The sequence below is a fragment of the Neofelis nebulosa genome, chromosome 7 (assembly GCF_028018385.1).
Source record: "Neofelis nebulosa isolate mNeoNeb1 chromosome 7, mNeoNeb1.pri, whole genome shotgun sequence".
Lineage (NCBI taxonomy): Eukaryota > Metazoa > Chordata > Mammalia > Carnivora > Felidae > Neofelis > Neofelis nebulosa.
The window spans coordinates 53,655,930-53,681,678 of NC_080788.1; the positions used below are offsets into that span (position 1 = coordinate 53,655,930).

At 40.1% G+C, this 25,749-nt stretch overlaps 1 protein-coding gene and 1 long non-coding RNA gene across 2 annotated transcripts in view; one reads left to right on the forward strand and one right to left on the reverse strand.

Moving 5' to 3' along the window:
• The window catches only part of LOC131516568 (aromatase), a 40,176-nt gene extending 21,175 nt beyond the window's left edge, over window positions 1-19,001 (forward strand). Inside the window, exons 4-9 of the mRNA XM_058737739.1 lie at window positions 3,720-3,896; window positions 6,798-6,912; window positions 10,940-11,054; window positions 11,494-11,656; window positions 14,750-14,991; window positions 16,196-19,001. Coding sequence (XP_058593722.1) covers window positions 3,720-3,896; window positions 6,798-6,912; window positions 10,940-11,054; window positions 11,494-11,656; window positions 14,750-14,991; window positions 16,196-16,444 — 1,061 coding nt within the window. The 3' untranslated portion in view covers window positions 16,445-19,001. The remainder of the gene's footprint in view (window positions 1-3,719; window positions 3,897-6,797; window positions 6,913-10,939; window positions 11,055-11,493; window positions 11,657-14,749; window positions 14,992-16,195) is intronic.
• The window catches only part of LOC131516573 (uncharacterized), a 127,267-nt gene that overhangs the window by 8,200 nt on the left and 93,318 nt on the right, over window positions 1-25,749 (reverse strand). The window lies entirely within an intron of this gene.

A 25,749-nucleotide genomic window follows, 5' to 3' on the forward strand; every position in this document is an offset into this window, starting at 1 on the left:
GAGAGACAGAGTATGAACAGGGGTGGGTCAGAGAGAGGGAGACAGAATCCGAAGCAGGCTCCAGGCTCTGAGCTGTCAGCACAGAGCCCAATGGGGGGCTTGAACTCACAGACCATGAGATCATGACCTGAGCCGAAGTCGGATGCTTAACCAACTGAGCCACCCAGGCGCCCCTAAAAATTTTTTTTAATTAACAGAATTTTCTAAACTCATCCATTTGTTTAACAAACTACTGTGTTCTTATCATTGAACTAGGTGCCCAGAATATGATGTTAGTCAATACATGGTTCCTGCCCCCAAGGAATTTATAAGGGGGGGGGAGGAGCAGAGTGGCAGATCAATATATCACCAAATATCATCCTAGGTGATGTGTTATGCTAGAGTTGTGTGCACAGCACCACAGAGCACAGAAAAAATTGGTCCATTAAAGTACACTGAGGGGTCATGGGTGGCTTTTTGAGGAATGGATGCTTATGATAAGTTTTGAAAGAAGGTAAAAGCTACCTAAATTAAGAAAGTTTGATGAGGACACATTCCACAGAAGGAAAGAACAGGATACTCCAAAACAGGGAAGGGTAGATCAGCACTGTATGTCCAGGTAACTGTAAGCAGGCCCTTGTACCTGGCATAGATGCATGTAGGCATGAGGCCCAGGGGAAGGCACTGAACTGAGCTTATTCTGAAAGCTACAGTAAATCATTCAAGATTTTAAGCAGAATGACATGAACATATTTGTGTTTTACAAAAATTCCTCTGGTAGCAGAATGAACGTTTAATTGACAGGAGGCATGACTGTGAACAGTGAAAGATGTTGGGAGCTACTGTAGTGATAAAGGGTGTGTGGAAGGGAAGTCATCAGTGTAAGAGATGTTAAAAGAGTAGAATCTATAGCACTTGGAAAGCAATCAAAACAATCCTTGTGACATATTTTTAGATAAGCCCTGTATATAAAAGATCAGATTGTCTAATAAAAACATTACAAAACTCCCCAGATGAAATGCCAAAAATAGAGGCTGAATTGCTTATGAAAAGTTCACTGTTGTTTCTGACATTTTTAATAATGTGTTAGAGTCCCAAGCTCTAAAAGGATGAATCTCCTTTTAGAGTCACACTTCTTGTTAGTTTTCCTGATATAGCAGAAATTTGGGAGTAATTTTGGAATCTAAAGTAGTAACATTAAGGAAGGCATTGACCCCCTGGACATATCTATGGAGAAGTAGTGAAGTGCAGCACAGGCAATGGCCCATCCTGGAGAGATGAAGGTTGAGGGGCAAAAAATAGCCTGTGTTTCCTGAAACTGCCAAGAGAGTTGTCCATAGTGACAGAATTATGCTGATTTCTTGCTCACTTTTGTTTAACCTGGATAAGATTCAGTACTTTTTAGCACATTTAAAAAATTAAAGTTTGGGCACCTGGGTGGCTCAGTTGGTTGAGAATCCGACTCTTGATTTCGGCTCGGGTCATGATCTCGCAGTTTGTGAGATCAAGCCCTGCATCGGGCTCTGTGCTAACAGCACGGTGCCTGCTTGGGATTATCTCCCTTCCTTTCTCTCTGCCCCTCTCCCATTTGCACTCTCTCTCCAAAAATAAATAAATAAACATTTTAGAATACTTAAAAATAAAAATAATGTCTACATCATACCACTGACTATAAGCAATGATATTACATTTTGCTTATATATTTGAAATGTGGCTTTAAGCTCTTGGATGTGGAGGCAAATCATACATCTATCTGGGAGAAAACCACCAGTGATATTTGAAGTCAACTGCTCCACACAAAGGGCTGAGTCATTCAGAAATCTTTTGTCTCATTTGTGAATGTGATAATCACCCAAAGAACAACATGCTGACCTTTCATATCTGCCAAGTATTTCCTACAGTCAGAAAGTATGCTACCAACCCAACCTTCTTTTGTATTTATTTATTTTTAATTTTTTTAATGTCTATTTTTGAGAGAGAGAGACATACAGACACAGTGTGACTGGGGGAGGGAAGACACATAATGCAAAGCAGACTTCAGGCTCTGAGCTGTCAGCACAGAGCCAAATGCAGGGCCTGAACTCATAAACCATAAGATTGTGACCTGAACCAAAGTTGGATGCTTAACTGGGCCACCCAGGCACCCCCAACCTTCTTTTTCATCCATAAGTATACATTTTATGAATCTACAATTGCTTACCAGGCTTCCTTGCTTATTTGCAAAGTCTGCCTTCAGAAGCTTCTGTTGTGCAACTGATTTTTTAAAAATATTTTTAAATTTTATTTTAGAGACAGAGAGTATATGAGTGGGGCGAGGGGCAGAGAGAGACAGAAAGAGAGAGAGAGAGGAGGGAGAAGAATTTCAAACAGGCTCCATGCCCAGCATGGTTCTCAATCCCATGACCCTGGGTTCATGACCTGAGCTGAAATCTAGAGTAGGACACTCAGCTTACTGAGCCACCCAGGCGCCCTTGATTTTTTTTTTTTAAGAGAGAATTATGGCTACAAATTTCCCCAGGATTTTTCATTGCATTTCAAGGGCTCTGACTTTAACAGCAAGTCTGAATAATAATAGACATAAATAGGAGATACTACTCATAAAGAAAGCTTGAAGAAACTTAGAGCAAAGAGACAAAGGGGGGCTTTAAGTGTTAAACTCTCTGAATAGATGACCTACCACCAGGATCCACTAGCTGGTAGGCAGAGCCAATTCACACCACCTGTCTTCACTCAACTATTCACCCACTCTTTCATTCACTCATTTATTCATTCATTCATTCATTTCTCTATTTGACCAATATGATTTGAAAGGTACCATGTACTGTGTGGACTTGAAGAACAGTGCTAATAGAAGGCTGTCACTGCCCTTAAAGAAATTCCAGCCAGTGAGGAAGACTGGTGCTTAGCTGTCATGATGTTCGTTGAGTAAAACAAATCTAGAAGTCATTTGAAGAGAAATCAAAATTAAGAGAAGAACACTTTTGGTAATTTATAAGACTAGCATTGTCAACATGTAAACACAATTAATAGGAAGCACTTTAGATCAAATAGTTAAGGTCCAATTGGTGTAGTTCTAGAACAGTACCCTGCCACCTGTTGAAACATAAAATAAATATCACCCTGGCCAAATCCAAACCTTCCTTAGAGGGAGATATATACAATAAATATGGAAAACCACTGATTTGTGATTAATGACCACAATACTAAATTTTTCAATTGCAATATCACAAATGATTTGCAATAACATGAAGACAAGTTTAATTTTGAATATTTTGTTTAAAATAAGGTTTTCATGCATCCATTCATTTTAAAAATTTTTTAATGTTTATTTATTTATTTTGAGAGAGAGAGAGAGCAAGTGGCAAAGGGGCAGAGAGACAGGGAGAGAGAGAGTCCCAAGCAGGCCATGTGCTGTCAGCACAGAGCTCAACGTGGGGCTGGATCTCACGAATCATGAGATTATGACCTGAGCCAAAATCAAGAGTCAGACGTGTAACCGACTGAGCCACCCAGGTTCTCCCATACATTCTTTCATTTATTTTTAACCATGAAGGTGATGCATGCTTGTAGAAAATCAGGAGAATGCAGAAAAGTATTTTAAAAAAGAACATGAAAATTTCAACCTAGTTACTGAAAAAAAATTATGTACAGTTAAACCCTGAACATAAAAGGCCAAAATATCCTGATTATGTATGCCCCCTGAGTTCATGGTGGCTCACTCTCTGATGTGTTCCCCTCAGCTCTGTCTGGCCCTGGACTCGTGCGCATGGTGACAATTTGTGTTGAATCCGTCATAACACATCTGGACAGGTTGGAGGAGGTCACCAACGAACTGGGTTACATCGACGTGTTGACCCTCATGAGGCGCATCATGCTAGACACCTCTAACATGCTCTTCCTGGGGATCCCACTGGACGGTATTTGAGAACTGACATTCTGCCTTTTATTGAACATGGAGATGAAGGGGAAAACAGACTCAAGGAAAGATATGCTGTTTTTTACATTGCTCTTATTCAAACATCTCTAAGTTTTCTTAAGATTTTTTTTTCCTAGTGTGTCTGCCATTTTCATTTATAAGATAAGTTTCTATAAGTAGGGGCCATCTCCTCTTTTGATCACTCTTCATTGCTCTGGGAAATATGATTCTATCCATAGTCAAAACTTAACAAGTGTGACCAGTTCATTTGGTCATTAATATACCCTACCACCAATCAAACTGGTATATTTAACCATTTCCAACCATTCTTTTGGGTGTGCACATGTGCGCACACACACACACAAATACACACATACACATACATATATACATAAATATACATACACACTCCTCCCTCGAAGCTACTAAGCATGAAAACTTTGACTCTGTCTATAGGATGATAATGGTGCTGGAGCTGCTGCTGCTGCTGGAAATGATGAAAATAGCTACCATTAATTTAATATCTACTATAAAAAGTTGCTCTACACATAGTTTATCATTTAGCATTTATAACAACTCTGGCAAGTTGTTTCACTCAAAAAGCTACTCTCTTCACTGTACTACAGAAACAAATATTAAAACACATACATGCAACTCTATCACCATCAAAAATAAACATTAATTAGTTGGGCTAATTCCATTATGCTGTTGTCCAGCTTAATGTAATTTTTCCCGAATTTCCAGTATATTCATTGATTCATGCATTCATTCAAAAAATATTTGTTAATTGCCTATTTTCTGCCAGGCACTGTTCTAGGTTCTGGGGATAGAGAGGTAAACAAGACAGATAAAGTCCTCGCCTTCAAGGAGCTCACATCTCAGTGCCAATATAAACAGTAAACAAGTAAATATCTAATAATGAATCAGGAAATAATAGGAGTCTTGAAGAAGAAACAGAGCAAGGGGCTAGAAAGTGAAGACGTAGGTACCATGGTGGGAGCATATGTGGCTATTACAGACAGGGTTGTCCAGAAAGGCCTGTGCAGAGAGGACACCTGAACATAAGCCTAAATGTTAAGTGAGACCATGAGCCTCATCCAGATTTGAGAGAAGAACATTACAGGCATGAGAACAGGGCCAACTTAAAAAAAAAATTTAGTGTTTTTTTAAATTTATTTTTGAGAGAGAGAGAATGTGAGCAAGGGAGGGGCAGAGAGAGAGGGAGAGACAGAATGTGAAGCAGGCTGTAGGCTCTGAGCTGTCAGCACAGAGCAACACAGGGCTTGAACTCATGAGCTGTGAGACCATGACCTGAGCCAAAGTCGGACGCTTAACTGACTGAGCCACCCAGGCGACCCCGGGGCCTACTTTTAACACTTGCCAAAACCAGCTGAGCTATAACACCTGCTGCCTAATTTGCCACATTTGGACCAGCAGATAAGCTATAAGCCTTCCTTTTCTCTTCTCCAGCTCTGCTTGCCCACGTCCCCTGTTCTTTATACTCCCTTCAAGAGCCATAGACACCTCATCTGACTGTCATTTGGATGGGAGCCCCATTCACTCTGTTTTCAGTCACACCCCTTGCCTGATCCATCCCCTCTAATCCCAGCTGGCCTGTCCTACATGCATCTCTCCTAAGGTTAGGCAAGTGCATATTTTATAAGTCCCTGCTTCATAGTTCCCTGTTAGCCTTGGTTCTTAGGAAGGATGAAGTAAAGGGAATTGTAAACCTAGGGATAGGTTAACCTAGGGATATGGGCTGTGATGCTAGGAACCTGCATAATCCATGCAGAGTTATGTTTGTTCCTCTTCTCCACACACCACCCTTGTTAAACTCTCAATTTGCCTGAGGGAGCCAGTACAACAAAGAGGAAGGAACATTGCTCTGAGGTCAGATAGAACCGGGTTCCAGCGTAAGGACCTGCCTATCACACTGGATGTATAGTTTTAGGCAAGCATCCTAGTTTCTATGAACTGCAGTTTCTTCATCTGAAAAAGTGATGACACCCCCTGCCACCAAACAAGATTGTAAGGATTAAATGAGGTCTCTTTTTTAAAACACTTTGCATGGTGACTGGTATTTAGTGGTTGAAAATAAATCTCTATCGTCTTCTTTTTTGTACAATTTGAAAAAGCAGAGGTTTTCTTTCCCCTAGCATTCAATATAATTAAAGGACATTCATTAAAAGCTGACTATGGGGGCACCTGGGTGGCTCAGTTGAGCATCCCAGTTTGGCTCAGGTCATGATCTCATGGTTGGTGGGTTTGAGCCCCATGTCAGGCTCTGTGCTGACAGCTCAGAGACTGGAGCCTACTTTGGATTCTGTGTTTCCCTCTCTCTCTCTGCCTCTCCCCCACTCATGCTCTCTCTCTCTCTCTCTCTCTCTCTCTCAAAAATAAATAAACATTTAAAAAAAAGCTGACTATGCATGAGGCTCAGGGCAAGACATTAGAGATACCAAGATGAATTCTATACTCTGGACCAAAATGTAAACAGGAAAGTGGCATGGCTTTTTGCACTCCCAGGTGCCAGAATTGAGGCCAATGGTGGCCATATCTACTCGTGCCCCTCTTGTTTCCCATTGTCCAAAAACACAGGAAGGAGTTGGACACTCAGTCAAAGAAGGGCATGTGACATTCTAGGTTAGGTCTCTAACACGAACTTGAAAAGTGGCACATCTCTACTTAATTTTGTTAATTTAGATGCCAACCAGAATAAATTAATGTTTATTTGACTAGTGGCATTCACATGGCTGAAACACCAATGAAAGTGGGGACCTTGCCTAGCTTAGAACCCCAGGCTGATAAAAGACTCTATACAAGGGATCTTCTCTTCTCAAAATACCCTTCTTGGGCTCACATTTTTGCTCAACTATTCTGCTCTTTTGTTTTGTTTTTCCAGAAAGTGCCATTGTGGTTAAAATCCAGGGTTATTTTGATGCGTGGCAAGCTCTCCTTCTCAAACCAGACATCTTCTTTAAGATTTCTTGGCTATACAGAAAATATGAAAAGTCTGTGTAAGTAACACAAGTTTGGAAAACTTATCAGTGAGTTTGGATTGATTTGGGGTTGTGTCCTTGCTATTGTTGGCCTCTTCAGCTAGCTGTCTGCTCTTCAGAGCCCACAAGGGAGCTGTGGATTAAGTTGCTGATGAAACACTTCTTACAGCAATTTGGCTGCGTATGGCCAGACCAAAGAGTAAGCGAAACCTTTGGCCCAGGCAGCTTTTCAGCAAGGGGGCCAAGTGGGTGGTCTGGGAGCCCCATCTCTGGAAGTAGGACACCACAGTATATTTTGAGTTGATGAGAAGGGTTGGCTGAACCTACCATTATTCTCTGTCAAAATTCCCTTTGCATATCTGGAAAACGGAAACACAAGATCATTTTATAGTCGTGTTACTTCTGAACAAATTTAACAGAATTCAACTTGTAGGAATTGATCGTAGTCTCAAAAGAATTTTTTCACAATGACTATAATGAACTTCAATGAAATGTGTGATTTTCTTTTTTTAGTTATATATATTATATCTTTGGGGGATCCTGAAATGGTCATTAAATGGCTTTGCTTTGGTTATAGACTAGTCTAGCCCAAAACTGGACGAGTGCCCAATGGCCTATAGGCCAATCAGTAGGTTTTTAGAGTGTAAGTAGCCAGCCACTAAACACTGCCTTCTCTCACCACCAGTGAAAAGCCCATGGGATCTACAGGCAGACACACCTGGTTTGTATCCTGTCTCTACTACTTAGTAACTAAACGGCCTTGGGAAGTTATTTAAAGTAAAATATTACCTACCTTCCAGGGTAGGGATATAGGTTAATGAGATCCTATATGTAAGGCAATTAACACAGAGGATGGCACATAGAAGGCACTAAATATGTTCCCCTTCCTTTTGTTCAGATCTTCCCCCACATGTCTCTAACCATCCTAAATTCTCCATCTCTAAAAGTTCCCAAACTTGTTTGAAGCCCCAACTTTATCCTGTTTGTGTATTTAAATTTAATAACAATGTTAGGGAGGAAGCCAACTTGATGTTGCTTTATATAGTTTCATGTGGTTGATAAGTATTAGGTGGGTGATTTAGATGCTTGGGTCTTTATACATTTCATTTAGTTTCCACCAGAGCTTCTTGTGACTAGAATCAATGAGATAATGGATTCACCTCTTCACTATGGTCAAAGTTGCCAGTGGTCTGAAGAGTCTCTTTTCATAGTTCCTGGTCATTAGTTTAGCTTTAATTTTGGCCAGCAGGCCATAGAAATATATTGCATGAAATTGTATAATGGTTTCTCAGAGTTTTCTACAGAAATTAGCTCAGCAACATTCCCTTTCTATGTAATATTTGCCAATGGTTAGTGTATTCATCTATATATCCTATGTCCTTGAGCAGTAAAGACCTAGAGAAATCTTTTAATCTTCTCCCCCATCCATGTCCATTACAATAATGCCAGTGCTTTTTTTTTAAATTGAGGTATAATTGACATAAAACATTATATTACTTTCAGGTATACAACACAAAGACTCAATATTTGTATACGTTATGAAATAATCACCATTATATCTAGTTACAAAATTTTTTTCTTGTGATAAAAACTTTTAAGATCTATTCTCTTAGCAACTTTCAAATATGCAATACAGTATTTTTAACTATAGTCACCATGTTGTACATTACATCTCCATGACTTATTTATTTTATAACTAGAACTTTGTACCTTTTCACCCCCTTCATCCATTTTGCCCACCTTTACCCCTCACCTCTGGTAGCCACCAATTCTTCTCTGTATCTAAGAACTATGGGTTTCTTTCGTTTTAAGATGCCACATATAAATGAATTTATTATTCTCTTATTATTTCCTTTAGCATGCTTTATGTCACTCCCCTTCTTTGCCTCTTTTTCCACAGAAATGAATTAGACTATATAATATTTGTCTTTCTCTGTCATGCCAATACATTTTAGAAATATACTGATGGAAAGGATTCTAGGACATCTACTCCCATCCCTATTTATTCAAGTTTATATTTCTGCTTATCTTAATCTCCAATATTACAGAAGTATTGTTTTCTACTTCTTATTCTGGCAAGTTTAAGGCTTTTTAACCACAGAATATCTTAAGTAGGTGCTGTGGCCTGGACTGATAAACTAGCCACCCTTGTTTTGGCACAAAATATTCTCAGAGTGCCAAACCACAGACTCACAGATATATTCTTTTAATATATGCTTGTAAGTCAGAGATTACCTATTCCCTGAAAACTGTCACTGAACACAATTCTCCTAATTTTTAAGGGTATATAAATTCATATGCCTACATTTATGTAAAAGCTGGTCAGCTTTTAACCTGAATAAGAAGGATCCCAAAGGGTATTCACAGGCCCATGATTCTGGCCCCGGGTAGAGGCATATGTTCAGAAGTGGATGCAGTTCCATCAAGGAATTCTCTATGAATTCATAGTCTAAGGGCATTTCAACAACTCCCAGAATATTTGGGGGCCATTGCTCAGGTAGGAATGCTATGAGCATTTATAGCTCACCAACTAAGTGAATATCTGTCTCTAGTCTGTAAGAGTTGCTCAAAAAATATTGCTGAATAAATGGATTAGTAGATGAATGAATAAATGAATGTGAATATATCCTTGGTGTATATCTGGAGGTATGTGTGTATCTATAGGCACACTTACAGAGATACACAATAGATGGCATCCTCATTTAGAATGACACAATTACTCTACTAGCCTGAAGAATACCTCTTCAAATGTTTAAACACCTTCTTTGAGATGCCCAAAAAAAACTTTAAAAATGGGAGGGATCTTAAAGAATCTTCCTTTACTTTTCCTGCTGAGCTGGAGTAAACACACAGCTATTTATGTCAGCATCATCAACAGGGTGTACAGGTGACCATGTCAACAAGAATTTGAAAGAAAGATTTATTGTATATTTAATGTAAGGCAGAATACCATTCCCTGAGGTTGGGGAACAATACACTTACACATGGACACATACACTTCAAGACAAAGGCCAGAATAACAGCATTTAGATCTTAAGATGGACTTATTGTTCATTGAGTCTGAGCTCTTCACTTTAAAAGAGATATAAGAGGGGTGCCTGGGTGGCTCAGTTGGTTGGCTGTCTGACTTCGGCTCAGATCATGATCTCACAGTTTGTGGGTTTGAGCCCCATGTCGGGCTCTGTGCTGACAGCTCAGAGCCTGCAGCCTGCTTGGCATCCTGTGTCTCCCTCTCTCTCTGCCCCTCCCCTGCTCATACTCTGTCTCTCTGTCTCTCAAAAATAAACATTAAAAAAAAATTTTAGTAAAAAAAAAATAAAAGAGATTTAAGAGACTTAAAAGTAGGTTCCATAAAAAGAGAACAATCCAGACTAGCAGCTGGCCCTCTCTTTCCAAAGTGCTCTTCCCTCTACCACACTGTCAAAATGCATGTACTATACATGCTTATGCAGCTAGTCAGTCAGTAAGCATTTACTTCATGTTTACTATGTGACAGAAACTGGAAAGTATGAGAAGAAATATCAAGAATAATACTTGATCACCTGTGTTTTCTTGCTAGAAAAGAAAGTCTCAAACTCGGTAGTTCCCAGGGCTGGGCAAATAGAAGTGGGCCGGGTGGATACAAGTCAACAGGAAGTGAAGGTACCTGTAGCCAAACTGGAGAGGGCATGCCCTTACTAAAGACATTCACTGTTTTTCAGTTTTGGTTTTCAATTTAAACACTGCATTGGCCAAGTCAAGGATCAGAAAACATGATTGGATTGACCATTTTGGTACCAGCTTTTAACATATAACTAGAGGTTACAGCCTTAATTTTGCTACCAGTACCTAGACATCTTAGCTAAATTTGGTTCCTTAACATGAAGTATAATGAATACGCAATTTAAGGATATTTATGAAGAATTAAGTTTAAATTCAGTTGTTAGCGCTAATGGCTTCAACTTAAGCAGATAATTTTATTTAAACAAATGGCAAATGAATCTGCTTTCCTAGATGTCTTAACCGAGTACAAATAGATTATATTTTCTTTTTTTGTTTTCTTTAGCAAGGATTTGAAAGATGCCATGGAAATTCTGATAGAAGAGAAAAGACACAGAATTTCCACAGCAGAGAAACTGGAAGACTGTATGGATTTTGCCACTGAGTTGATTTTTGCTGAGGTACTGACCCAGACTAACCATAATTCCCACGTAACATATGTGTATGACTGTTTGTGTATAGGCTGTGTAGAGATTCCCTCTTATAATTGTTGCATACTTATGCTTTTAAGTATTTGCTCTAATACTTCTAAAATGATAACCCAAACAATCCACTCATTCAACATTCTGGTAAGACTGACCTTTAAGATTGAAACTACATGTGTGTACAATACAAAATATGAAAATGGGGGAGCCCAAAGACAGTAAACACACAGATAATTGGTTAAATTTTTAACCTTTGGCTGAAGATTTTTATGAAAAATGCCCATAGTCAATTACAGAGACATAATATTTATGACTTCATTTTGTTGATGGTTTTTGATCCTAACTGTATCTTCCCCTCCTTTTTTGAAGCTTTGATTCACTTTTCCAATTTTTTCCCCTTCTTCCAATTGTTCAGAAACGTGGTGACCTGACAAAAGAGAATGTGAACCAATGCATACTGGAAATGCTGATCGCAGCACCAGACACCATGTCTGTCTCTGTGTTTTTTATGCTTTTTCTCATTGCAAAGCACCCTAAGGTTGAAGAGGCAATAATGAAGGAAATACAGACTGTCGTTGGTAAGAACTGGTCAAATAATAAAAGAGCTTAGAAAATAATTCTTTCTAAATGTCAGCTTTTTATGTCCTAAGTGTCAGATTTCAAACAAAATATTACAATCCACCCAAAGAACAATAAAGGTAGCCATTTTGCCACACTTTGATTATGCCAGATAGGTTGAAAAGGTAGTTCTTTCTGTGTTTTTTTTTCATTATAAAAATAATGCATTCTCATTGAAAAAATTTAAATAACAGATATATAAAAGCAGAAAGTGACATTCCCTGATCCCTCCCACTCTCCTCCCCAGCCTCATTTGCATTCCCCAGGGAAACCACTGTTAATACTTTACTGTGTGTTCTTCAAGGTCTTTCTTAACCTGCACATAAACACATTTGTATGGTTGTATTTGTCTGCTTAATGATACATGGTATCTGCTTAAAGACCAAGTACAATGTTCTGCCTACCTTATCAGTGGCAAAAGGCTTTTGTGAGTTCACCCAGGGAAACGGCTATCATCTATAGCAGTGTTTCTGGGTTTCAAGCAGTCTGTCCACAAATGAACTTACAATCAGTGGCAGAAGGACAAGGAAAGGATGACAGCAAAGGCAGGAGACTGATCAGCTTCCCTCTCCCCCGAAATCCAGTGATGTTGGACCCTTCCTCTCCCTGCTCTCTCCTCCTCCACCAGGTCCCTGCTCAGCTCTTCCCTACACTAGTCTTCCCTGATCTGCTTTTGCTTAAGCATCATTCTGCTCATTGATCCTGACACCACCACCCTTCCACAGAAACAGTGTCACATTTGAAAGAAGTCAGAATTGCTTTCTGGGGAAAAAACAAAATTCCTGGGGCACTTATGTGGCTCAGTTGGTTAAGCCTCCAACTCTTGATTCTGGTTCAGGTCATGATCTTGCAGTTTGTGGAATTGAGCCCCACAATGCAGAGCCTGCTTGGGATTCTCTCTCTCCCTCTCTCGGTCCTCCCCCCTCAAACAAACAAACAAACAGACAAACAAACAAACAACAACAGAATTCCTTGTTTGGAATGTCCTTTGCATGGATGATCTTTTAAAGAACACATTTCTGACATATGTAAAGAAGTATCAGTAATGACACTTTTCTCTCTTGACCTTAAGCGATTCCTGTGAAGCAACTTATTTGGTTGTAGAGAGGCACCATCTTTTTAAAGCCATTTGAGTGCTGCTTGAAATAGTTGACAGTAAGGGGAAATTTCATAAAGGTTAAATTTATGAAATAAGGGGTCTACAGATGCGTTGTAGTAGGTGGGAAATTGCCTGGGAAGATAGGTAACAGGAAGCCAGAATAACATCCAAGCTCCAAATTCCAGAATGGTTTCTCACATGCCCCCTGTCAGGTTATGGGTTCTGGGTCAGGTGAAGTGGCACAACAGTGAATAAGCTACAGCTTTCCTACACTTATGGGGCTCACAGGCTGGCAGGAGAAAGAGAACTTAACAAGCAAGCCCAGTGGACTAAAGAGAGAGCCATAGAATGATGGAGTTCAGGCAACAAGGGGCAAATTGCTCTTGAAACCATGAGCCTTTAATTCAACTTCCTTGAGATGTGAAAAGTGCTTGTGCCTCATGATGTCTCCCTGATGCTTCAACAAACCTCAGCAAAGATGGGAAACAGCTGAACCATTTGTACATGTGTTCATGTTCCCTCTAGACATACTCACATAGTAATTACTTCCTAGGGAATGCCTTTGGTTGCCTTCTCTGTCATCTTCCTTTCTACTTCTCCACCCCAGATAAATGTACCCCATTAGACCCTGGAGGGTACAAAGAGCCAGAGGCAAGGGGCAGGGCAGTTAGAGTTCTCTGACCAAAAGAGACGTTTCCTGAATGGTGTAGCTGTATAAGACAGAGAGCTGCCTCAGGACCCTGGGCTGATTTTGATTCTGTAAAAGTGGTAACCCATTTGAAGACACTCTGAAGCTTTGCCAGTTTGGGGAGTAATCTAAGCCTCTCTGACCAGTGTCAGGCCAATCTGAAACAGTGGGAGTATCTGTCAATCCCCAGCACAGCCAGAGCTCAGCTGAGGCACCTATTTTGCTGTGGCAGGGAGAAGGGTTCTGTACCACAATAGATTGTTCTTGATCAGATGGGAAGAGGAACTATCAGTTTTGTGTTCCAGGCAGATGACTGCACAGGTAACCAGAGGAGAAAATGTCATTGAAACTGATTAAATTCACCACCTCACTTTGACTAGAGAAGGAGTGAATGTCCCCTATAATTTAGAGTAGGAGACAAAATTTGAGGACCTCAGAGGCCAGGCAGACAAATGTTCGAAGCAGACTGTGTAGGTCTACATAAAACTGAAGGTAAGGGCACCTGGGTGGCTCAGTGGGTTAGGCATCCAACTCGATATCAGCTCAGGTCATGATCTCATGGTTGTGGAATGGAGTCCTGCATTGGGGCTGACAGCTCAGAGCCTCTCTCCTCTCTCTCTGTCCCTCCCCCAACTGTGCGCTCTCAAAATAAATAAAAATTTTAAAATACTGCAGGTATATACCCCTCTAAAGGTTTATTGGCCACTCAAGTTCTGTCATTGCCATGTGAGGATATGAGACCAGTATAATCAGGTTTCCTGATTTTTCTAGAAATCCAGGCTTTTCTATGAAATCTCCTAGGCTTTACAGTAACTGGCCTCAAATATGAATTTTTATAAAGTACTCTGTGAACCAAACATGACATATTTGGCCCAAGCCATTTTTGCTGATTTGCATTAGAATTATGGAAAGAAATTTGGGGCATGTGGGTGGTTCAGTCAGTTAAGCATCCAGCTTTTGCTTAGGTCATGATCTCACGGTTCATGAGTTCGAGCCCCACGTTGGGCTCTGGGCTGACAGCTCGGAGCCTGGAGCCCGCTTCAGATTCTGTGTCTCCCTCACTCCCTGACCTTCCCCTGCTCATGCTCTGTCTATTTATCTCTCTCAAAAATAAATAAACATTTAAAAAAATATTTAAAAAAGAATTATAGAAAGAAATTTTTTTCAACCAGGAGCAAACTATTCTGTGGAAACTATGGGAGTTTAAATGCCCAACACATATTGAAACTATCATTAACTCCTTGTCCTGTTTATCTGCTCCTACAGGTGAAAGAGAAATCAGGATTGATGATATGCAAAAATTAAAAGTGGTGGAAAACTTTATCTATGAAAGCATGCGGTACCAGCCTGTTGTGAACTTGGTCATGCGCAAAGCCTTACAGGATGATGTCATAGATGGCTATCCAGTGAAAAAGGGGACTAACATTATCCTGAATATTGGAAGAATGCATAGACTTGAGTTTTTCCCCAAGCCCAATGAATTTACTCTTGAAAACTTTGCAAAGAATGTAAGAACTCTTCCTTAAAACTGAGTGTGCCACTCTTAAAAATGTCAATCGTTAAATCCTTTCTGGTTCTGTTTGTATCATGTACATTTCATCCTATTTACTGTTCCCCTGTATTGCCTCACCAGAAGCACACGTTTCCCCTACTTTAGAACATGCCTACCATATTCATCCTTAAGCCAAAGATGCTGGGTCACCAGCTCTGAGAAGTATCCACATGTAGCCACACAATGGGTCAAAACTTGAAAAATCCAGGCCCTTAATTTGGCTACAATGAAGCAAATTTTGTTTAACCAAAACAACCTTGTCCATTTCAACCTGTCCCTTTGTAATCACGTAGATTCAGCTCTGGCACCAACTAAGCAAAGGAAAGTCCACTTGTGCCTCAGTTGGAAATTGAATGAGACTAAAAGATTTAGCTTTTGCAGTCTGCCTTTGGTTCACCAAATGGCCCCATGAACAGTAGTTCCCATTCTAAATAGAACTTAGTAATTAGAAGAGCTTCACCTTTCACTGAAGGAAACTGTAGATTCTGCTTCTATTATGTCCAGTTTTAGGCAATGATGTTTATTAATCTAAATTATCCAGATATTTCCCTCACTGCCCTCTTTTTCCATTTGCATATGATGTAGAAATGTGATCTTAATTAATCCAGTTCTCTAGGTCATTCTGTTTCTATGTGAACAACCCATGCTATGTTGACAATTGGTCAACAAAAACTCATTAAGCATATACTAAATGCCAGGTACTATGTAAGTACAGATGTGAACAAGACAGACAGATGTGATCTCCATTAATTTTTTGCATAACTATAAATATTTAGGTGCTTGGCACTAATATGCCAGGAGTCAACATCTTTACACAAAAACAATCTTTGTCTTGGTGACATGCAGAAGAGTAGTAAAGCTGTGACCATCCCTCAGAGATAGTTGAGTATGCTAACACTGGCTGTAATAAGATTGTGCGTAATTGCTTTACCCCAGGACATTAACATAAAGAGCAAAAGTGGGGACTGTCCAAGGCTGGGTGTATGTCACAGAGGGTGAATCACATTGGATGGAGAAAAGAGCTTGCTTGAGTTACAGTCACTCATCGTTTAGACCCTGAAATAGCATTCTGACTGATTAGTGTTTTCAGGGTGAATCAAACAGAGACTGCATAACTCTAGCCTTTAATACTCTGGCTAACTGTCTGATCATTTTCATAGGTTCCTTACAGGTATTTTCAGCCATTTGGTTTTGGGCCCCGTAGCTGTGCAGGAAAATACATCGCCATGGTGATGCTGAAAGTCATCCTCGTTACACTTCTGAGACGATTCCACGTGCAGACTTTGCAAGGAGAGTGTATTGAAAATATGCAGAAAAAACATGGCTTGTCCTTACACCCAGATGAGACTGGCAACTTGCTGGAAATGGTTTTTACCCCAAGACATTCAGAAAAGTGCCTCAAACACTAAAGAAGGTTGATCAGTACCTACTCTGGAGCATTTCTCATCAGTAGTTCACATGGAAATCGCCCGTCTTTACCAGGTAGTATCATCCTCACAGTGGACATTTGGTGGCCTGTGCCATTTTATAGGCATACCTCATATGGGCTGTCAGCAAGCCAGGAAACATTGGTTGTCTGTTCTTGTCCAAACCAGAGAAACAGACTTCCAAAGAAAATAGAGGCCAACAGTTTGCAGGGGAAATGGTCAATTCCACAAAACAGGCTTTGGAAAAGATAGGCCATGAGGCAAAACTTATGTCCGCCTTCCCACAAAATCCCCACTGCCTTGTCCCAAGAACATTTTAATGTCTAGGGCGGAAGCACTCAAGTCCATTAGAAAGACCAGGCTGGTGTCTGGGTATTTAGGGCCAAACATACCTGCTAATGTGAATAAAAGTGTTTTTATTTAGTTTTTAGTGGTAGGGTCTACAACATTCATATTCTTTGGAGAAATGCTTACAAATTCAGCATTTGACTTTTCCTATGAATTATTAAAGAAACTCTTGATTATCCACAGGTGACTTGTCTGTGGCAAAAGTTAAATAGGAGACTCTCCTTTCCCAGTCTCTCAATTCATGCCTCAGCCAATTACCTCCACTACAATAGATATCAATTTGGGTGATACAAAGTAATTTAATAATAGCCTAAGTAAAATATAATTAGGACCACCCATCTGTTATAGGGGGGAAAAAATCACACAATGCATTTCAAATTCAAATAAAAATTATTTTCTTCATGTTTGCATCCTTGCTTAGCTCCACTAGTGCTAACCAAGAGATAACTTTAAATAATGGCATCTATTAATTCTTATAACAGCCCCCAGTGATTTGAGGCAGGAAAAGTCCTCTATATCTATATCTAATTCTCCAACCCAGTGGGCTCAAACCCATTCCATCTTCTTTCTCCCTCAACAGTCTTCCCTTCTCTCTCTTTCCCTTATCCCAAAGTCAATAGCAACAGATCAGTGGAGAATATGGTCAGGGTAGAACCCCTGCAATCATCTTTTATCCTACCTCGGATTTAATAGTTATCTTAGAGATTTAACAGCTATTGAGTTTATTGAATCATTACACATAGCCATGGATAAAATGCACACCTTATGATTAGCTCTTTAAAGAGAATCAAGTAGATGAGTTAATTTTCCAAATACCACTTTACTTGTGTTATATAGCCAATATGATTCTATCTGCTGAATGCCATTTAAAAATTAAAAATCATTTGCAAAAATTAAGCTCATTACCATTGAGTCAACCACCAACTCCACATTTGAATATTCTCCTCATCCTCCTGTTTGGCAATAAAATAACAACTGAGTATAAAATGAGAGTGTAAGCTCCTTGAGAGCAGCTCTTTTCTTTCTCTTACAATCCATCTCAATCCCCCATTCTGACTCCCCAGAAGGAAGGATAGCACTGAATAGACACTCTTGCTCATAGAACCCCTAACTGACCCCAGAATTCAACTAAAGAGAAGTCAGGTATTATAAGATTTCAAGGATAGGTAACAGTAAAGAGGAAAATATTTGAACTTGGAATTATTTGGATCATCCATATGGCCTAAACATACACATAAATATGCCTATGTACTTGACTGTATCCATAGTTGGGTCTGGACAATCATCCAAATAGTTCAGCCCCCTGAAATAACGGCCAGGATTTTAGATTTTAATGTATCTAAGTTAATTCTCTTGATGACTGTTAACACACTTTGCCTCTGGCTGGAGCTTCACAGTAGAGGAAAAGACTTCAGATTAGTGTACTTCACCCATCCAGTTCCCTTGGAACATCTATTGTATTTTGTATGTATATATGTATCCAAGGCCTATGTTTACATGATCAAAGTCAAACGGAGGGTTTATATAGTTGTATACCAATATTGTGGATACAAAAATATTCTGGGGAAAAACTAGGGGTGGGGGTGGGGGCAGGGGAAGAATAGGAAGAGGGCAAATGCTGGTTCGAATGATCCAAGCAAACTCTTCCAGAATCAAATTATCTGGGTAATCATTCAAATTTTCTCTCTGCTTAGCCTGTACCGACAAATCCCATATGTTTGTACAGGTTTGGCCTAAAGTATTTGGAATACTGTTGATTTTTCATTAGGCTTATCAACATATATTTGAAAATCCTGTTTTCTCTTCAGAATTTTGCCTCATTGTCCTGTACTTGTTACTCTTGAATGTGCCGTGGATTCTGTTTTTACCAGTTTTCAAAGAACTGGAGTATATAAATTGTCAGTGAAATGCATGCATTATAAGGGCTCTATTATTGTAAAATTGTGAGGACAGTTGTGCCCTCCCATCCTCAGGTGTACTGGACACCCCCCTCTGCCTTTATTGACATCTCACTTTTTCCTACTCCAAGTGGAAAACAATCACATACAGAAAGCCCCACATATCAAGAAATGTCAGTTGGAAGTTGTCACTTTTATTTCTAAACATCACCTTTTGCCTGTCGTGGTGCTAATATTCTAGTAAGTGTGTGGCCTTTGCCCACTAAAAAGAATACTAGCTGGAACCTCCTCAATCTCCTGTATCAGCTGGGCTTTGTGACTGAATCTCTCACCCATATTTGCAGAAGGATTTGCTAAGTTAAATTTTGTCAAAGTAATAAGTGGAATGGAATTTGTGGTACTTTCAGTTGGACTTAGCTCAAAAAAAGCAAAGTCAGGGCTGAACTCTCCAGGGCTCAACAGATAGGGCGTAGCTGAGTGAACTCCCTCATTTGCTTTCTGCAGCTTTTAACAGATGTTGGCCCATGTCTGGAGAGCCAACGGCCATACCCTATTTCCATCAGGCCAATCAAACAAGCAGAATGCATTTACACAAGTCAACCTGGTCAACAAGTCCAGCCCATTAGGGATACTCTGCCCCTTTCTCTTCTCCCAAGAAATTATTTTAAAGCATAAAACAAATGAGAATTACCACAAGACTATAATTATAAAAAATATTATAAGAATAACCTTGAGGGACGCCTGGGTAGCTCAGTTGGTGAAATATCCAATTATTGATTTCAGCTTAGGTCAATGATCTCCCAGTTTGTGGAATCAAGCCCCATGTTGGGCTCTGCACTGACAGCATGGACCCTACTTGGGATTCTCTCTCTCCCTCTCTCTGCCCCTCCCCTGCTCACACACTCTCTCTCTCTCTCTAAAATAAAATAAAACAATACTTTAAAAAAAGAATAAGCTTGAATCTACTCTAATCATAACCAAAAGCAAATGTTTCACAAACTTCAGTATTTTTATTTACAGTAGCCCCCGTTTATCCATAGCTTCACTTCTGCAGTTTCAGTGACCCATGGTCAATGGCGGTCAGGAAGAAGATGATCCTCCTGACTTACTGTCAGAAAGTCAATAGTAGCCTAATACTAGGTCACAATGCCTGCATCAATTCACCTCAATCCATCTCACCATGGATTGCATTTTATCATCTCACATCAACACAGTGCAGTTGTGAGTGCAGTACAGGGTGAGTGCAGGGTGAGTGCAGTACAAGAAGATATTTTGAGGCAGGCAGGAAGAGACCACATTCACAAACCTTCTATTACAGTCTATTGTTATAATTGTTATATTTTATTATTAGCTATTGTTTTAATCTCTTACTGTGTTTAATTTATAAATTAAACTTTATCATAGGAATGTCTGTACAGGAAGAAAACAGTATGTATAGGGTTTTGGTACAATCCATCGTTTCAGGTATCCCCTGTGGGTCTTAGAACATATTCCTCATGAATGAGGTGGACTACTGTATTAGTAAAATATTTCCTGCAATGAAGATCTTAAGTTACAAGACATGGAAATTGAGCCTATGACCCAGGTGATCTTTTTAGGTTCCTTTCAGCTCTGAGACTTATTTATAAGGAGTCTTTACAAGGAATCTTGACTCACCCTTTTTGTAAATGTATAGTTGGAGCAAGCTGTTCAATCTCACCACGCCTCAGTTTTCTCATCAATCCAATGGGGATAATAACTACTTCATAAGGTTGCCATGAGGATTACAAGGGAAGATTCATGTGAAGCTCTTGGCATAGTGTCTGGTACAGGGCAACCTCTCACTATGCATAGGAATAATAATGATGATGCTCAGTAGTTAGGCTGACTCATGACATTCTCAAACCTTTTCTCATGCAGTAGAGATGGCAGAAGATGTGCCAGATGCTTCCACATCCATTATCTCATTGTAAGCTTCATGACAACTCTCGCATTAGTATGATTGCCCCAGTAAGCCCCACATTGTATCCATGAAAACAGAGTCAGGGAGTATGGGAGACTTGCTCTCAAGTCCACCACTCCTTCCAAAGCCTTGGCCGCTTCATCAAGCTGCTTCTTTGCAATGGGACTCATCGCTGGAAGGCTGAAGAGGCCAGTCCTGTCTTCTCAGCTCTTCCACCTTGTGATGACAGGTAAACCCCTTTAAAGACTTGCTCAATTCTTGCCTCCTTACCCACAGAATTTGAAGCAGGAAATATCTCAGCTTCTTCATCCATAAAATTGGATGATTCTGCCTTACCCACCCCCCACATAGGTATGTTTGGAGGATCTTTCTCAAAAAAGTAATGCTATAAAAATTCACTTAGTATAAGGTGCGGGATCTAACATGTGGATGCCAACATCTGCCTCCACAGAAAATTATCAGTCCCTAGACTAGTCCCTAACCACTAGGAACACTTCTAGTGTTGCACAATTTCAATTCATTTCAGATGTGGTACTATAGGAAAAAATAAGAGAGTGGAGGACAAAATAGTAACTTACTATAAATACACCATGGGCAAACCAGACCTTATGATGGCCATAAAATCACCTCTATTTTAGCCAAATTCAAAAATGCTAAGAAACCCATTATGATGAACAGCTGTTAAGCAATTTCTTCATTTGGCAAAGATTCCTGGTATGAGTGAAATATTCAGCCACTCTCTCATTATTTCCAAGTAGCCAGAGGTTGGCATGGAGGAGACACAATCAGACACAGGGCACAGAGGCAGCCTCTTCCAGCCTCTTCCAAGCCTTAAGCTTGGATGGATAAGTAGCTGAGCACATCGCCCTTTTGCCTCCTTCCCACTCCAGTTAATTGTGAAAGTGTGTTGATTTTTCAGACCAAGAAAACAATAATGACTGCATTTACTTTCTTATTCTATTAAGCCCTTTATCATTCCACTTAATTCTCCCAACAATATTATGAGGCAGGTATTACTCCCATTTTCAGATAAATTCCCCCATCTATCCATTTATATTCCCTTGCTACCTGCTTGCCAGAATTTCTCACTCACACCCACACATACCTCAACACACATGGTCAGTGTCTTAGATTCTCTTGTCAAAACCTGCTCTCAAAAAAATTTTTTATGTCTGCTTTTATCTAACCTGCCTTTTAAAAAGATTTTATTTTTAAGTAATCACCACACCCAATATGAGACTTGAACTCACAACCCCGAGATCAAGAGTCACATACTCTACCACCTGAGCCAACCAGGCACCCCTCTAATCTGCTTTTTAAATCTACCTAAGTTATAAATGGTAAAGCAAAGCTAAGGCTTGAAATATTATCCTCCATTCCAACATAGGTTTTTGTCCACAGGATTTCCCAAAAGAATTACAGACATCAGCAAGATGGGCTTATGGAAGGAGAGGAGGGAAAAGAAGGTAGCACCTTCAAGAACCCCTTAAAAATGATAGCACCTACTTCACCCACACATGAAGCTGGTCTCACCTAAACAGTGATATCTAGGTTGTAAGGGGTCCTGAATCAGAATGTCTAGAGGAGTCAGGCAGGTAACATAAATCAGATGATTGGGCTAGCTTTAAGTAGAGCTTGTGTAAGAAAAGGGGAATGGGTCCCCTAAAGGTATTCGAGTTCAATGTTCTTAAAACACAGTGCCAGCCAAACCAGTCATCCTTGAGCTGGATCAGGCCCATTGTTTAAGGCCTGAAACATCAATCCTTTTCACATCCATCATTTTATTAGCACTCCCTACCCACCCAGCCATCCAATGAGGAAGACAAGAAGTCTCCACTTCATGCATTAATCAGGAAACTGAAGCACAGGGAGTTCATGTGGTTTGTCCAATGTCACACAGTAAGGGCCACATCTAGGATCCCCGCCAGGGATCCCAGCTTCAAGTCTAGGAGCTGTTTGAAGTCACCCAGCCCAATGCCCCTTCATAGCTGGGCATCTCCTAAAGATTATCTCAGTGTCCTCTCGCTGATCTGAACCTTGGTGGACCATCTATAAACACGGATTACACCAGAGGAAGTCTATAGTCATTTCCAATGCTTTCCTTCTAAGTTGTTTCTTTGCTTCATAAACAACACCATTTCGCCTTTATGTCTAAGCTCTAATAAACTGAGCATATTGGTCACTGAAGGGATGATCTGGGCATCCACTGCACATCAACTGCAGAGTACAAGCCCCAAAACACTAATAAGTCTGAATGCTGCCCTAACTTACTGCTGCCAGGCCATGGGATATTCATGGAACACATTTCACTCACAGTCACTTTATGCCCTACTGGAACTCACAGGCAAACCAATACATTTACTGAAACAAATAGTTTTTTCCTGAGTGGCCTTGGTTTCATACTCAAACTAATGGATCACTAAGATCAACAGTCCCTCCCTTCCCTCCTGAAATTAATGCTCTCTCTGGCATCCCTACCACCCTTCCCAACGGCAGCTTGCTGCTTTTACTGCTTGTATAGCTCTAGGAAAAACCAAAAACATGCAAGAGAAATGAACTCTCACTTTGGAAAAATCTCTGCCTGCGATAATGCAGGAGTGCCTGACACATCTTTGTGTGTGGTTCTTCAGGCAAGTGTGAAGAGCAAAGAGATGTTATAAATCATTAAGATGCCACAACTAACAAGTGCTTCTTCCAAGTGCTGACCATGTCCAGCTTATATCATTTAAACCTCACAACAATCATGCAAGAGATTATTCCCCATTTTGCAAATGATAAAGCTGATTCTCGAAGAGTAACTTGCCCACACTCTCTTACCTAGAAATTTGAACCCTCTGACTTATCCCAAAATCTATGATTGTTTCCTGTGTTCTACATCTACTAAAAGTGGGATTTTATCCTTTTTAAAATCAAATATAGTAAGTTTTCATTGGTATAAGTATTAACATTGGGGGATGGGGTGGCAGAAAATGAGGTCTTGAGAATACTGATGAATTTTTGCCCCTATCTGAGCCCTGGCCAGCCATGTTACCATGGGGATAATTCCAAAAACAATGAGGGGGGACTTGTCCTGTCTCTCCAAGCACCAGTCAATAGTGGGTCAAACCAGTTAAATTAATTTGGCTCTATTAAGGAATCAAAGTAAATTGATCGATATATTTTCTCTAGCCATCCATATTTTCTTCATCTTAGTGCCTGGCACACAGCATGATCTATGTTTTCAGATGACACACTTCCTGCTAGGCACCCTCTGCAGCCTTTATGAGCATGTTCCCTGTAAGACCACTTGGTTTAGGAGCATTTAACAAGAGCAGATCAAGAAAAAGCTCTTGGAATAACCTGCTTTTCACTCAGCTTTAGGAAGATGTACACTCAATGCTGATACCTTCTCAAAGCTCCTAGTTATTTATGACACAAATTCAGATAATTTAAAAGTGGCCATAAAGGCAATAAAAGAATCTTCCCTCTTTTAATCATACACACACAAAAAGAAAGAAAATAAGTTAATCTACCACCTCGTTCAAAAGCTCTTGCAATGATAGATTATGGAAATAAAAGTGACTTAAGTTCATTTGGATGAAACATTTGCATCTCTTCTTGTTAGGAATTAATCATATCTCAAGGTTTCAGGAGAAATTCATCATATGATTTTCACTATTTTCAAAGATTTCATGGGATGTGGAGCAGACACAATCCACCACCTATAAACCTTGAAGGCTTAGAGGTTTACAAACTTTACCTAAGTAAGTCCTCACAGCTTCTAGGCAGCAAGATGAGGAAGATGCTCAGACTCCTGATTTTCAGTCCAGTGCATGCTTACTAAACTCTAGTTTTCCTTTCCAGAAGGCTCAGGGTACTCTCTGCCTAGCATGGAGGGCTGTTCATTGCCTCTGTGGTGGTACCCAAGGATGAGGTCTAAATTTCATTCAGCCTTAGAGGCCACCTCCCAGTGCAGGGGACTGCCTGACCTCTGCTCCCAGCCTGGCCCCGGCCCTGCCTTCCTAATGCATAAAGCAAAACTATGCCTCAGACTAGCCGTGCACAGCAATGGAAGAAATGGAAAAAGACCTCTTTCCCCTTAATGAATGCAGCTGACTGCTTCAATGCTTCATTCCACCAAGGTCTGGATGTGGGCCAGCCTTAGTCTACTTGGCCCATATTCAAATTGCTTTTCTTTTCACCATGAATTATGGTTCTATTCATTATGGGGGAAATTGGGGAAAATGTATTGGCACATGAGGTTTTCAAGTCATCCTGCATTTCTAAGGGTCTGGCATCAAGCTTGCAGTAAAAACAGTCATGAGATGCACAGATGGGGGAGACACGAGTTGAAAACTTTTTCTTTTCTTCTTTATAAAAAAAATTACTATCATCATAAAATACACATAACATAAAATGTACCATCTTAATCATCTTTAATTGTACAGTTCAGCAGTATTAGGTATATTCACACTGTTGTGCAACTATCACCAACATCCATCTCCAGAACTCTTTCATTTTGTAAAACTGAAACTCTATATCCACTTAATGATAACTTCCCATTCTCTCTGCCCCACAGCCCCTGACGACCATCATTCTACTTTGCATCTCTATGAATTTGACTATTCTAGGTACCTCGCATAAATAGAATCCTACAGTATCTGTCCTTTTGTGACTGGATGCTTTCACTTAGTATAATGTCCTCAGTGTTCATCCACGTTGTAGGATATGTCAGACTTTCCTTCCTTTTTAAGGCTGAATAATATTCCACTGCATGGATATATCACATTTTGTTTATCTGTTCATCTATTGATGGATGTTGGTATCTAGTCTATGTAGCTCAAGTAAAACAAACACAAACATCGGCTTTTTCTTCAATAGAAAAAGGTTTACCTATCTGATTTGGACATTTACCTCGGGGCAGCAGATGTGGAATGACCATGGTGAGGAAATTAGCTCAGTGAAGCTGGAGGGCAAGGAATGAAGAACTTAGAAGGCACTCTGCATACAGGAAAGCGAATGAGAGGATGGCAGTAGGTTGTGTGATGACACAAGGAGGGATAAAAAAAAAAGTGCTGGCTAACACAGATTAGCCCCCTGGGACCCTCGGAAGCAGCACG